The sequence below is a fragment of the Bacillus rossius genome (assembly GCF_032445375.1).
Source record: "Bacillus rossius redtenbacheri isolate Brsri chromosome 9 unlocalized genomic scaffold, Brsri_v3 Brsri_v3_scf9_2, whole genome shotgun sequence".
Taxonomy (NCBI): domain Eukaryota; kingdom Metazoa; phylum Arthropoda; class Insecta; order Phasmatodea; family Bacillidae; genus Bacillus; species Bacillus rossius.
Window position 1 is genome coordinate 31,452,710 of NW_026962013.1, and position 15,989 is coordinate 31,468,698.

The window sequence follows — 15,989 nt, forward strand, 5'->3', positions numbered from 1 at the left end:
GAAATACGTGGGTTCGGAAAGAATGAGAAAAAATTTAAGCACCCTTAGATCATTAGGTTCTATTTTATGTTCCATTGAAAACATCTCTTTTGAAAGACGAGCTCCAAGATTACAGTGGGTTTCGAACGACTTGGGTTCCGACTAGGTGGCTTCTCATGAAACAACATACAAGGTTCGATTCTCGGTAAGCTTAAATTTGAATTTTTTTTTCTTCTGTAAGTGGGATATTGTCGTGAGCCAATGAACTACATGGATGCTCCATTCTTGTCACATTACCTCTCATCGTATTCTGCATCTAATGAATTCGTAGTCGACAAGACTTTTAACCCTAAACCATTCTAAGATTCGTAAAGAGCTCTAGAAATTTATACATTTTAATTAGTTAAGTAGGTACATATCTCGCAGGTTATCGAATTGACACACCTCTACTACGAGACTTGAGCAGCAAACTGTATGTACTTAGATATATATCGGCTCTAACCGGTTGCTTGTAAGACAGTTCCGCAGCAGGGCATTCCGCAAACAGTGCCTTGTGGTCAATCTGCCGGATCCATCGAACAGTGGGCGTGCATAGTGTTCCAGGCTATAGGTTGCCGCCCTTTACCTGTATCGAAAAGTGTACAATTTACGTTATAATTATGGCGAAAAGAGGAGTTCATGAGATGTTATTATTCATTTCAGTTTTGTTTAGCGGGGTAGCACTCGTAGCTCGAACCCACGCTACGTCGCACATCTAAAACAATACTGCCACAACCCACAAACAGCTAGTTTTGAGATAATGACCTGTCAAAATTGTAATTATCAGCTTTTTTACTTATTTCTATGATGGAAACACTTAAAAATTTTATGGAAGTGTGTGTTATTGTATCATTTATAATTGCAGACAATAGTGCTTATCGTTTTGTTATTGGGAGCTGAAATTTCATTGTTGTGACAGTTAAATGCATATAAATTTAAATGAAAAACTGTCACATTAATGATTCTGGCATAGGTACGGTAATAATTTTCTAGAAAAGGTCTCATAATTTAATATATGGCATTATTGCTTAGCATTTATAACTACGTAAAAATGCCGCGTTTCTATATGTGGTCTGTTGTGAAACATCTTGAACAAAGCAAAACTGTAATTTCTCCACATGTGGCAGCCTGCGTGCAATAGAACTATAATACATAATGTAGTATTGTTGTTCTGCTTCTTCTGCAGATCTTTAAAAAAAAAAATGCAAAAGTGATACGTGTCAAGTAGCATGGATAATATATTAAATTCAGCAAAAAAATGTTTTTCGTAAGGTAGGAGACAACTTCTTGACATTAAAACTGGTGTAACTCTAATCTGAAATTGTTTAGTTGTAACGGTATTGCGACATGTGTTGCAAATAATATTACTCTGAATGTCGGAAACGGGATGGAAATTAAATGAATGATATTCGAGAGTGTGGGTTAGAATCCACGTGAAAATCAATTTTAGCTATGCTGCCTGGTGAATAGACGGGATTCGAATGGATAATCAAAAAGTTCCTTATTTGATTTGTATTGCTTGAGGGCCTTTAAATGTCCTTAAATGTTACTATAGTTCCTATAAAACTCTTTAGTAAACGTTCTCTTGTTTTTTTAGGAGTCTAGTAGCAAGCAATGTTTCGTGACATGTAAACAGCAAGTGTTCCACAATGCTTTAAGTGTAGGCACTGAATGTTCTTCGTTCCTGTATTTCTTTTGTCTCTGGTAAAGCAGAAGATTTCGAAAGTTTAATTTTCATAGGTATGGTAGGTAATGCATTTATAACTTATTTAAACTATAATGTAATTAAAATTCTTAAAAAAAAAGACTACTTAAATAATCGTTAATATGAATACTTGGAATATGGATCCAACCCACAAATTCACAATGTTAAAAAAAGTAATAATAACCCTTTGCTAAAGCTCAGATCTGATTTCGCTGGAATGCCAACTTTTCAACAACAACAAAAAACTTATGTAGAAAATTGGACTTTGTACATTAGTTAAAGTATTACCTATTAATAATAGATCACTATTCCGTAGAAAACAGTTTTCACATTGCGGTGAGTTAGATCTCTGTTCGGGGTCACTGCTGTTATTAATGCATAAAGGTGGCAAACACAGATTACTTGCCGTAACACTGGTTTTGTCTGAGCGAAGCGGCGTGCGTGCGTGACGCAGGTACGGCAGCGAGATGGTGCTCGTCGAAACGTACGCGGAGAACAACTTCACGGCGTCGCTGGCCGTGCGCAGCATGGGTCCGCTCGAGCGCCAGAACCAGCACCACTACTGGCTGGGCTTCGCCTCGCTCGACGATCTCAGGACCAACACGCTCGAGTCCGCCGCCGGGATTCTAGTCTCTCAGTACGCCGGTGAGAGCGCAGTTAACACGGCTTCCATAATTACGTATGTATTTCGACCCTGTGGTTAATGTGAAACAAGCATTATGTACACCCGTACATATTCCCCAATATACGTAACTCTATGATTTAGTATCTGCTATCTGTTCTTCGGTTCTTTTTATAATGTATACATCCACAAGATAAATTTATTTATCTTGAAGAGCCTATGATGTACATTCTTTATTGCACAGACCCGAAAAAGCCCGAATATCTACCTTCGGCCAACTTCCTCAGTCTTTTTGTTGGTTGGTTATGTTAGGTTAGTATAGCTACATTAAAAATACTGTCAAATCATTTTAATGCCGACGTTGGCCGAAGTTAAATATTCGGGCTTGTTCGGGTATGTGCAATATAGAATGTACATCATAGGCTTCCCAACTATCTTTGTTGGGGAAGCCTAATCCTTCTGGACATACCCGAATACTCACGTTGGCAAGCCTTCTTTTCACAGATGAGAGAGCCAAACCCGAAATTCCCCGAAGTTCATGCTTTTTTTTTTCCGTACCACAACAGGTGTATTTATTTGGAGGGGGGGGGGGGAATTCGCGAGCATTTATTCTCCAAATGCGTGGGTTTAACTTATAAGATGTCATTCTTAAAATTAGCAAGAATTAATTATAAAAGACTTTAAAACATTGTGGATGGTTGGTTATATTAGGTAAGTATAGCTACATAAAAAATACTGTAAAATCATTTTATGGTTGCTTAGCAAATAACTTTTTAATATGTAGCTATCCAGCGCTAGGAAACCGTTTACATGATTTCACAGTATTTTTAATGTAGCTATCCTAACCAAATCAACCGTCCACAATGTTTTAAAGTATTTATAATGTAGCTAACCTAACCTAATTGACCATTAGTTATCATGAGTTGTATATTTATTTACAATGAACAAAAAAATAACCCCGAAGATGCACGATCGGATGTTTGGCTCTCTCGTCTGTTGAAAGAAGGCTTGCCAACGTGAGTATTCGGGTATGTCCAGAAGGATGAGTGAATCGTAGGCTTCCCATTTTGTAACCACGGTCATATAAGATCTGGCAACTTACCTTCATTCTCCGTCGGCATGGTGAAGCTCGCGGCGGCTTGTGAACTAATGGCGCTAGTAGAAGTTGAACCCATCATTCACATTGTGTTAAATGGGAGTTCCATATTTAAAAAAATTAAAGATTTTTTTTCGTTTAAAACGTTGAGTTAAGTTTAGGGTTTTCAATTTATTGTAGGGTTTTAATACATACCTAGCTATAACTTGTAACTCTGCCGTTATTGTCAGTTAAAATTTTAATTTAACAAAGAATATATTTAACAAATTTTTTCTTCCATTGTTGTCAGGTTCGATACCTGCTACAATTTTTTTTTTCACAATTTCATTTTAATATTTCTTGAAAAATTAAACTATTAATTACAGAAATTAAATATGTTTAAGTAGTTAAATTAAATGGTCATCAGGTGAGCTTTTGAATAAAATAAACATTTACGAAAATTCTAGCAAGTAATTATTTACTCTGCTTTTTATTTATTTTCAGAAGAAACAACATTTTTACATTTTCCAATAAAATACCACATTTTTAAATGTTGGAATAAATTTATATATATATATATATATATATATATATATATATATATATATATACACACACACACACATTAAAATGTCTTAAAAAGAAATATTTTTACTGGTAAATTATCTTGTCATATTAAAATTTTTAATTTAAAATAACCTATTAAAGTAATCATAATTTTAACTAGACAGGTAGGTGGTGAAATTACTGAGGATATGTTAGAAATTAATTGCACAAATATATGTATTAATACTGAAGAAATAACATTTTTAAAAAAGGCTATTTTAAACATTTTTCTTAAATTTTGTAAAATTTGTATTTTGTCCAATGGTATCGCATATAATAGGTTGGACTCTCCTCTTAAAGGTGAGTAATTGGATATCTTTATACCTTTTTGCTCAAATTTTGATAATGCAACACACTGATTTATAAAAACCTTGAATAATGGCCTTAATAAAGGGGACACCTACTACTAGCACCGTTAGTTCGCAGGCTGAAACGAGCTTTACTAAGCCAATGGAGAATGAAGGTAAGTTGCCAGATCTATCTATATGACCATTGTTGTAACTGTCATTGTGAGTACTGGTTGTGTTTACATATTTTAATATTAAAAATGTACATTCAAGCGATTTTTCTTTTGTTAGACCTGTTGAGATCGATATTGTTTTTTTTATCTAGCAAGTAGTTTCCTGGAAACAGAAAAAGTAACAACCCCGTATTAAGGGACGTAGCTTCTGGTCCACCCGGTACCAGGGGAGGGTACCAAACAGTTTGGTTTCATCACATGTAGGATTCACGCATTAAACCCATACACTATTTAAATAGGTCTCATCTCACTTGGATAAAAAAGAATGCATTCATCAATAATAAATAATAATCAAAAATAAATGCTTTTTCATTGATACAATTGCATGTCTAATTATGATAGCAAAAAGGACTAACAGGAACTTGCAAATAACAGTTTAATATTTAAATCTGAAATAAATGTCCACATAGAATTAAACTAAAAACACAAATAATACCAGAAAGAATACATGATACAAGGAAAAAATGTTTCTAAATGCAAAGGAAGTAATTAATTAAGTCACAAATTGACATGTATCTTAAAATGGTATGAATAGTTTCCAATCCAACTTAATGATATTTGATATTAACTAGGGTAGTATTTGCATGCATGCCTCATTCATGTATGTATGTATGTATGTGTGTGTGTGTGTATATATATATATATACACACATACATACATACATACATATATACATACATACATACATTACATACATACATACATACACACACACATACACACACACACATATACACATTATACACATATAATGGCACACAGTGTTCTAATGACATTATTTTCTGTGTGTTTTTACAAAAAAATAATTTTGAATCGCAACAGTCAACAATGCACATTTTCAAATAAGTGGCTGCACCCAAAGTAAAAAGGGCTAACATTGGGGTGCATGTTCTGCTTGTAGGTTTCTGGGCGCTGACGCAGCCCGACCCCAAGGCGGGGGAGTGCGTGGACGTGCGACTCACGGACGAGCACCAGTCGTGGGAGCTGACGACGTGCGAGAGCCTCCTGCCCTTCCTCTGCAAGGCTGCCGCCTGCCCCACAGGTCAGGGCCAAGAAGCACGCCTTGGCACCGAGCGGCCCGGTGTCAGTGCCGCCTCACATTGCTCCACAGCGCCTGCTGGGCAACAGAACCATTATATAAAAAAAAAAAAAATTGCGAATTAAGCAGTAGAGGTGTTTGCAAGTCACAAAACTTTATTTTCAACAGCCTTTTGTTAACTTGCGATTTTTTTTTACAACAATTCATTTCCACTTACAGTCGCTTGTCAAATCGCAATCTCTCACTCCGTGTTCATTTTATTCATTTCCTCGTCATTGCAAGTGAGGTATGGTGTTAACTAACGTTAGGGGCTATTTCTGTAAATTTAACACCATACCTCGCTTGCAGTTGTTGTTCTGTTACAAATATTTTCATCTGATGTTTTCTAAGTCTCATATAATGGATGTAAAAGATAGTACAAGTGATAATAATTATCAAGACTTGCACACATTTTTTACACCCATATATTACAATTAATGAAATCAGGATGGAAATATTTGTGACAGAACAAAAAATGAAAGATAGTTATGGTGTTAAATTTTCAGAAATAGCCCTTCACAAATAGGAATGACAAGAATGTGGAAAAATTAACACAACTTGTGAGACCCAGTCTAAAATGTAAATATTTGGGGAGTGTCCATTTAAATCAGGAGGAAATTATCTGTAAAAATGTTTTAGCTCTCAAAATAAAATAAAAATATTGCACATTCCTGTGAACAGTATCGTAGGTCTATTTTGTGTTATAGAGTTGCTTGGCTTCTGCGTTGTAGCCGTGTCGAAGGCGAAGATTTCATTGACGTTTCGGTCGACATTGCTGTCGCCATCTTCAGAGCAATGCCGTCAACGCAGCTACTACCCAGAAGCCAAGCAACTCCAGACAATGGCCGCGAAAGCCTGCTATATTTATTTTGTATTATGTTTTATTTTGCTTATTGTGTAAATAAGCACCTCTATCATATTAAATATTGTAAAATATTTTATTAAAAGGCGAGAAAGAGTCGTGAAATTTGTTTTCCTTATTTGTAGATACCGGTACTGTGTACTCGTAGTTTTACTTGATATGGAGATTTAACTCATTTACTCAATCAAATTTATCTAATATACTTATCATGAATGTAGATGTCATGGAGGTCAGTCCCTCACTGGTGCAATGTGAACTCCCCCACTGGAATCATGATGATGTTCTTTTGAAAACTGATCAATTTGGTTGCAGTCTTTTTTCATAGTTACCGACTGTTGTATCATCAGATGGACCCTCAGCTATAAAAATATGTTTTTCTACACTAATGATACTTGAATAGTCTGTGTTTTATGTAATTTGTCTCAATTTGACAATTCTCGATAATTATCCTTCCTCCACTGTTGTTCTGACAACAGTTTTTTTAAACAATTTATATGGTTGTCAGTGTTAGGTTGTCAGTGATGGTTTGCAAGTGACTGTTGGTAAAACGGGTGCCACTGGTACTACTGTCGAGAACCATTTACAATATACATACCATATACATAAATACCATATACCATCATTTACTGTGATATTGAAAGGTAATTCATGGTTTTCAACAATTTAATTTTCGTGGTTACAAAGTACAAACTCAGTTGGGCAATAGGACACTAAAGCATTTTCAGAACCATTTTTTTTATATTTTTTTGTTGACCAGAGGAAAATTAGTGTTCATTATAAGGAACCTTGGAATCTTTGTCCAAAATGCAAGAAATTAAAAATACCTGGTTGTAAATAAGGTTTTTATGAAAGAGTGCCAAGTTCTGCGCAGTCAGAGAAGTTCGCAGACGACTGTGTGAAGCTAGCCCAGCCGAGTAAAAAAGGGTTGTCCTGGTGCGAAGGTTCGTTCCACTGCTCGAACGGGCGGTGCGTGAACGAGAAGTTCCGGTGCGACCAGCAGGACGACTGCGAGGACTGGTCGGACGAGCTGGACTGCCCCGGGAACTGCCACTACTACATGGCGAGCAGCGGGGATGTGGTGGAGAGCCCCAACTACCCGCACAAGTACACGTCGCTGGCCAACTGCAAGTGGACGCTCGAAGGCCCCCAGGGCCACAACATCCTGCTGCAGGTGGGTGCCTGCGCTGGTGGCGAAGGTTGGGTTCCGATTCTTGTGTCGTGCGGTTGCTCACGGGTAGCATTTGTAACATGTTTTGATCACATGTATAAATGATGACTTCCTTACATACATCTGTTTATACTTGACACCAACATGGTATAGAAGGGCTACACTCCCAACAACCGTGAATAACAATACACATAGAGCGATTTAAAACAATTCCCGAAACATTGCAACTGATTTGTGTTAGGAAGCCTAGTGTGCTTCTGTGTTGTCCTTGTTATCTGTTTTGTGTCATCGTTGGGTTTATCTGTTTGTCGCTGTGTTGTTTAAGGTTGTGGTTTGTCTGTCTCATCAGCCCACTGTGTTTATCTGTGCTCTGATATTTTTTTCTGACTGATTCCTTCCACAAAATTCTCTGTGGTGTCTATTCGTTTTAACATTTAGCATCAGCTGATTTTTGACTTGTTTTTCTGTGTGTTTGTGTATTCATATTTATTGTCCATTACTGTGGTTACTCTATGACATACCGTGAAAACCAGCAATGGCTTTTGTCCATAAAAATGCTTTAGACCATTCTTCCCCATTGCCAGAATCATTCAAAGAACACTCAAAGAGCGAATTGGTGCAGTGGTAAAACTGTTATCGGCAATAAAGATATTTTGTGTCGTAGGTATAGTTGTAGCTACCGAGTTGGTAGCACTGCTTTAGTTTGGAGAGTGAGTAAATGGAGGAAAAGAAGTGTGGAAGAAATGACTGTTATGTGAATAAAAGGATATGGTTATCAGCATGATGGCGTGTCGTTTTTTTGTGAAATAATAACAACAGGTTATGGGCCCAGAATGCTTATAACAGTCATGAGTGATCTTCGCACCAGAGATGTTTAAATTGTGTAGGCCGGCAACGTGTTTCTCTGCAGAGTGGTAATGGCGGCGTGGGAAGCTTCTGTGGAGTAGCGGTACCGGGGTGTGGTACACATTCAGTCGCTTTCGTCGTCAACAATTTATCGTCGGTGCTTGTTGACTCCGGAAAAATGGAGCAGCTAGGGATGAATACCGTGGGAGCGATAAAGTTGGAGGGGCAGAAGAATTGGAACGTGTGGAAGTTCCAGGTGTCGGTGTTGTTGCGGGGAATGAATCTTTTTTCAGTTGTGGATGGAACAGACATTAAACCGGAAAAAGATCAAGGTGAGTGGCAAAAAAAAGATGCAAAGGCTCAGAGTATTATTGTAATGCGTTTGAGTGAGGATGCAATGATGCACATACTTACTTGCACCACTGCAAACGAGATGTGGAGGAAGCTTCTTAGTGTGTATGAGCAGCAGTCGAGTATAAGTGTACACTTACTGCAACAACGTTTTTTTCAGTTTAAGTATGAGCAGGGTTCTGACATGTCTACATATTTGTCAAAAATACAAGAATTGTGTCACTTGCTTAAACAGGCAGGAGAAGAAGTGTCGGAACAGTTCACGATTACAAAAATATTAATGTCATTGCCAGAGAGATTTGGTCACTTTGTGACAGCATGGGAATCTGTAGAAACTAGTAAACAAAAACTTGATGACCTGGTGGCACGACTACTAGTGGAAGAAGAGAGGTTAAAGTCTAAAATCAAGGATGAGGATGTGGCTATGGTGGCAGGATCATATAAAGGGAACACTGTCAAGAAGACAGGGGGATTAAAGTGTTTCAAGTGTGGATTCTTGGGACATGTGGCAAACCAATGCAGAGAGGATAAAGACTTACGAAAGTGTTTTGAATGTGGCAAGAAAGGACATCTGAAGTTTCAGTGCAAGCAAAGGTATAGGCCTAAACATGAAAATGCCTTTGTAATGTCAGAAAGTGTATTGCGTAGTGTAAGTGATTTGGAGGACCATAAAAGATCCACCTCTTGGATCATGGACAGTGGAGCAAGTGAACATATGACATTCGAACGTGGCCTCCTCATGAACTTTACACCAGTATCGAATAAATGTGTTCTCGTTGGTGATGGACGTAGTCTTCAGGTGCAAGGTATCGGACAAGTTAATGTGAAAGTCTACAATGGACAGAATTATGTGCAAAGTACCTTGAACCATGTATTGTGGGTCCCTGAGCTGAAAATGAACCTATTCTCAGTATCAAGTGCAATTGAAAAGGGTCATACTGTTAAAATGGCTGGCGATCATTGCTATGTATATAAAGACAGCCAGATTCGTGCGGTGGCAAATAAGGAGGGAAATTTGTATATTCTGGACGTAATCATGGAACAAGACTGCTTAGTGGTGGTACGCTCGTTGAGAGAGTGGCATGAAAGTTTATGTCATCAAAACCTGGACTATGTGAAAAGTGTCTTGAATCAAAACAATATTAAGTACTCAGACAACAGTGAGTCATGTGAAGCATGTCTGGAGGGAAAAATGAAGAAATTACCATTTGGTGAAAGCAAACAACACACTGATGCTCCAATGCAATTGGTACATGCTGATGTGTGTGGACCAATGGAGGTAGAGTCTGTGGGAGGGTCTCGATACTTTCTGCTACTGAAAGATGACTACTCAAATTACCGGCAAGTGTACTTTCTCAAGAGTAAATCTGAGGTGTCCCAGAAGCTGAAATACTACATACAGTTTTCGGAAAAAGCTACAGGTCTGCCTGTGAAAGTGCTTAGAAGTGATAATGGGGGAGAATTTGTGAATCAGGAAGTGAAAGCGCTGCTTGAGGACCATGGGATACAACACCAGACAACAATACCTTATACACCAGAGCAAAACGGAAGAGCAGAATGGGACATTCGCACCTTAGTGGAAGCTGCTAGGTCAATGCTCAGTGGGAAAGGGCTTAACAAACAGCTATGGGCAGAGGCAGTAAATACAGCTGTGTATGTGTTAAATAGGACCTCAAAGGCTCGAGAAAATAATAAGACACCATATCAAGTCTGGGAAAGGAAAAATGTTGATTTGACAAAACTAATTCATGTGTTTGGAACAGAGGTATTTGTCCATATACCGAAAGAAAAGAGACTGAAGTGGGACCCAAAAGGAGAGAAAGGTGTTTTTGTTGGTTACGAAGATTCCAAAGGGTATCGAATTTACTTCAAAGACAAGAAGAAAGTTGAAATAAAAAGGGATGTGGTGTTTGTGAGACTAAAGGGACGTGAAACAAGGACTGAAACTGAAGTAGAAGACATTGAAATGATTGGCTTAGACCTGACTCAAGAAGATGAACAAATAAAATCAAATTCCAGTACTGATGAGGAAGACGTACAAAGTGAAGGAATGTCTTCTCCCTTTAAAGGTTTTGAGGATGCAGTGACTGAAGGAGACCAAAGAAAGGGGAGACCAGTTGAAGTGTCAAGCAGAGAAACCTCCAAAGATAAGCCACCTAAAACAGCAAGTGGACGGAGTGTAAGAAAGCCAGCGTGGTGCTCAGAGTACGATCTAGGACTCGTAGCAACTGATGCGGTACCGAAGAGTTACAAAGAGGCAATGAATAGGGAAGACTCACAATGTTGGAAGGAGGCAATTAAGGCCGAGCTTCAGCAGTTACATGAAAACAACACTTGGACGACCTTACCACAGGTGCCAGAAGGAAAAGAAGTAGTTAGTTCAAAATGGGTGTTCACAAAAAAGGGGACTGAAACTGGGGAAACTAAATACAAGGCAAGACTAGTGGCAAGAGGTTTCGAGCAAGAATGTGATGTGTATAACTTGTACGCTCCTGTGGCAAAACTTAAAACTTTCAGAGTGTTTATGAGTGTGGCCACCAAACTGAACTTACCAGTACAGCAAATGGATGTATGCAGTGCATTCCTGAACAGTGAAATTGATGAGGAACTCTATTTGAAATTACCAGAGGGTGTAAATTCAGAGTATCCTGTTGGTAAACTAAATAAGTCTATTTATGGCCTTAAAAATGCTCCCAAATTGTGGAACTCAAAATTTGATAAAGTAATGTCATCACTGGGTTTTGTACGTTCTGACAAAGATGCATGTGTTTATTCTAAATGTAAAGGCAACACCAAAACGTTTTTGTTGGTGTATGTTGATGATATTCTATATTTTGGAAATTGTAAAAATGAGCTCAGTCATCTTAGAGATGCACTATGTAACACCTTCAAAATGAAAGAGCTGGGTTGTGTAAAAAGGTTTCTAGGTATTGATGTTGAGCAGGATTTAGCTAGTAATCGTACAACCATAAGTCAGAAACAGTATCTGCAGAACTTACTTGAGTTGTATGGTATGTCAGAATGCAAACCTTTGTCCTTGCCCATCGACAGAAACTTCAAGTTTGAGTTATTGAAAAAGGAATGCTCAGAAAATGAGGAAATAGAGTCAAAGTGTAGAAAATTAGTTGGATCCTTAATGTATGCTGCAATGGGATCAAGACCTGATTTGTGTGCTGTTGTTACAATCTTAAGTAGATATCAGAACTGTGCAAGCACTTTACTTTACAAACTTCTGCAAAATGTTCTTAGATATATCAAGGGTACTTTAAATATGTGTTTAAATTACTATGGAAACAGGAATGATGATGTAGTAGGCTATGTGGACAGTGACTGGGGAGGCAGTGATGACTGTAAGTCTACAACTGGTTGTTGCTTTAAGGTTTTTGGCTGTACTGTTATCTGGTTTTCAAAAAAACAACAATCAGTGGCTCTGTCATCCACTGAAGCAGAATTTGTTGCTCTTAGTCAAGCTGCCAGTGAGGCTTGTTGGTTAAAAGACTTGTTGCATGATTTTAAAATAGAAGTTGGTCCCATCACTCTGTTAGAGGATAATCAGTCTACTATAAAGCTGGCACATATGGCCACTGACAACTCTAGAGTCAAACATCTAAAGATTAAGAAGTGTTTTGTAAAAGAGAAACTGTTTGAAAACATCATTAGGTTGGACTATGTTAATACCAGTGACCAACTAGGTGATATTTTTACTAAGCCTCTTGGTGGTGTACTGTTTGACAAATTTAGGAAAAGATTGTTTGTTTCATAAAAATATTTTATTGAGGGGAGGTGTTATCGGCAATAAAGATATTTTGTGTCGTAGGTATAGTTGTAGCTACCGAGTTGGTAGCACTGCTTTAGTTTGGAGAGTGAGTAAATGGAGGAAAAGAAGTGTGGAAGAAATGACTGTTATGTGAATAAAAGGATATGGTTATCAGCATGATGGCGTGTCGTTTTTTTGTGAAATAATAACAACAAAAACAACGGACTCGAATTCTAGAGGACCTGGGTTTGAATCCTGGTCTGGCCATCCTGACTTGAATTTGACGTAGTTTCTCAAAGTCGCTCCAGGTAAATGCTGTGATGGCACCTGACTACAGGTCATGGCCGACTCCTCCCCTAACATCCCTGGTCTGTGTTTGTTTGCTGTCTCTGATGATCTCACTTCTGACGAGACATTAGATCTGAACTAAAAACCAACACAATAGAGTTGCAACCAAAATGTAATGTCGCTGGTTCATACTATGATTAAAGCTTTGTTATCAACAAAATTCAAAGAAAATAACGCTATTTAACAGTTTCTACAAGGACAAAATATCCATGCACACACAACATTCAAGCTTATTTGAACTTTTTTTTTATGTGTAACATCTTAGCTCTTGTATATGGCATTTGGTAGGAGTAACTTAGTGAATGGAACTGAAGTCGCATGGAAAAGGAAATGTGTAACCACAGTGCTGCCAACTGTAATGATGGTGCTAATCAAAGTTCACAATGCGAAAGGGAAACAATGTAGTATTAAATGTTTAAAGAATTTTAACAAGATGGGCAGTATTTTAATAAAATTCCTTGTTGAAAATAAAGTCTAACACCAGGGTTTAGTATTTTTTTAAGTCAATTTTGTTTTTATCGGTGCCATTTCATTATATAGTTTAACATTTTGCCATTTCATTATATAGTTTAACATTTTGCTCTGCAAATTGAATGAGTCAGTAGTTGATAAAGCTGCTCTGACAGCGAATTTTAACAGCGGGTGTGGACACTACATTGGATATGTGTCAAGAAATGTACTTGAAAACACAATATTCATATATTTATCACACTCGGCATTATTTTTTGAAAGGATTCAATGTTAAATTTCATAGCCACATTTCATATTATAATTTCATTTGCAACATGAGAACACTTGAATTTGTTTGTTACCAAAGTTAGATTTTACACATCTATGGTGAGAACTGAAAGACTCGTTCACATATTTTTTTTTTTAAATCAGCCATTGTAAAAAAACTTTTACTGCTCATAAACTGGGGATGAGAGTTCATTTTCACACTCTGGTGTACACATGAGTTGGGTTGTTAGTGCATCAATAGGAAGAAGTCCCTCAACCTTACATCTTATAAATGTTCTACATTTGAAATTTATAGGTTCTTAATTTGGTTTATTTTCATTTGTGTACAGCGGAAAAGGATTTAGCTCAAATGCAACATGTAACAGTTTCAAAATTGCTTGACATATACCTACAGGTCATTTAGACTTACAACATGGCATGTGGAGGAAACACACTGAAAGTAGATACTAATGTAGTTCTTCAGAAAATGTTCAGTTAAGCATGAACCCGCTAAAGGTTAGTTGATATTTTGCTCTAGTTTGAGTTACACAAATGAATTAATTAAGGTTTAAAGTCACATTGATTTAGAGGTAATTAGAAATGGATGAAGGGTGAAATGAGATGGGATTAATTAGTGAGGAGAACAGGAGCAACCCGAGAAAACACACAGGCTGAAAGCAACATCAGCTACACTTCCCATTTGTATTTAGGACCCTTGATTACACATTATAAATTTAGTTTTTAGATTTAAAATGTTTAATGTACATTTCCTACCCTACAGTACATCATACTGTTTAATGAGATGTACTTCTCATGCAGTATTATTATGATGAACTGTGGCTTCTACAATTTTCTTTCAGTTCCAAGAATTTGAGACTGAGAAGTCATTCGACACCGTTCAAATTCTGGTTGGTGGCCGCACAGAAGACAAATCGGTCAATCTAGCAACTTTGTCTGGAAAACAGGATTTAAGCAGCAGGCTGTTCGTGTCTGCATCAAATTTCATGATTATCAAGTTCAGTACGGACGCCACAGTCGAGAGGAAAGGATTCAGGTAGGCATTTCGGAAATAATTCATTAAAATTATTTTCTCACACTTTTTATGAAACAAACTTAAAACTAATTTTTGTTTTCCTGTCAACAACCTAGAAGCCACTAGCAGTAAAGTTTTTTAGGTAATAAGTTTAGTAATCATAGTTCCATTATTAACACTACATATACACGTAGTTATTGCCACTGTGCACATTACATTGTCTGCTAAAGTTTTATGAAATTTTTTTTTGATTGCCTAAACACTACTTTTTTTTATAGAAATAATATTAATGTTAAGCATTAAAATTAAATATTTGAAGTTTGGCTGTAAAAGCTAAAATTACTTGCTTCCCTGTATTTTGGGAAAGGATGTATCTCAATATCACCCCTCTTGGCTACACCCTTGCGCAGTGCTATACCTACGGTATTAAGAAATCTACTTTTGTAAATTTTAAAACTTTTGCTTGGAAATTAAGTCAGTTACAGAAACAAGACTAAGGCTGCAAAGAGCAAACCAAGCTACATAATAAATATTAATAACACCTTTCCTGTCACCGCAGAGCGTCGTGGAAGACGGAGCCTCAGACTTGTGGGGGAACCCTGCGAGCCACTCCGCAAGGTCAAATGCTGACGTCTCCCGGATACCCCCAGGACTACCCCGGCGGTCTGGAGTGTCTCTACATCATCACGGCACAGATTGGGAGGATCATCACTCTGCAGGTAGTGTGCGCAACCAGAAAACTATCATGAATGTGACAAGAACAGTAAAACTGAAAACAAGTGTATGTGGTTTTTTTTTGTACTCTCTTCAGTCACCAATGAGATATATATTCACTGAAAACAAAACTTTTCCAGGGGTAGTAAACTAGTCAATAAGTTTCCATAACATGTGAAACACAAATACAGAAAAGAAAAATTTGGTATCTTACATAATTTCAAGTACATTAATGTATTATTTAAAATTTGGATAACACCGGTAAGATAAGTACGTGTAATCAGTGGCGGACACTTGAATTTATATCAATGGGCGATTAAAAAAAAAATTATTTTGTACCCAAAAAAAAATTATGTAAAAAAAAAGGGGGTTTGGACAGTTACATTATCGTTCTCAACATGCTTCAATATATTGTATCGCCCAAAATAACATACCGTCTTCACCGAGATCTCGTATAGTTTTTTCATAACTTCAGGGGGTGGATATATCTCCCTTATTCCCTCGCCTGCATCCACCACTCATGTAATTATCAATACCAACCATAATGACATGGTGTTAAAAATAGATA

At 37.3% G+C, this 15,989-nt stretch overlaps 1 protein-coding gene across 3 annotated transcripts in view; it reads left to right on the plus strand.

Annotated features, from left to right (window-relative positions):
* The window catches only part of LOC134542931 (sushi, von Willebrand factor type A, EGF and pentraxin domain-containing protein 1), a 259,383-nt gene that overhangs the window by 140,477 nt on the left and 102,917 nt on the right, over positions 1 to 15,989 (plus strand). For 2 of the 3 annotated variants that reach the window (XM_063387537.1, XM_063387539.1), the window contains exons 5-9: positions 2,178 to 2,368; positions 5,449 to 5,589; positions 7,429 to 7,658; positions 14,535 to 14,728; positions 15,267 to 15,426. In XM_063387537.1, the coding sequence (XP_063243607.1) occupies positions 2,178 to 2,368; positions 5,449 to 5,589; positions 7,429 to 7,658; positions 14,535 to 14,728; positions 15,267 to 15,426 (916 nt within the window). Of the gene's footprint in view, positions 1 to 2,177; positions 2,369 to 5,448; positions 5,590 to 7,428; positions 7,659 to 8,178; positions 8,834 to 14,534; positions 14,729 to 15,266; positions 15,427 to 15,989 lie in introns of those variants that run through there. The other variant, XM_063387540.1, reaches the window with a different exon arrangement.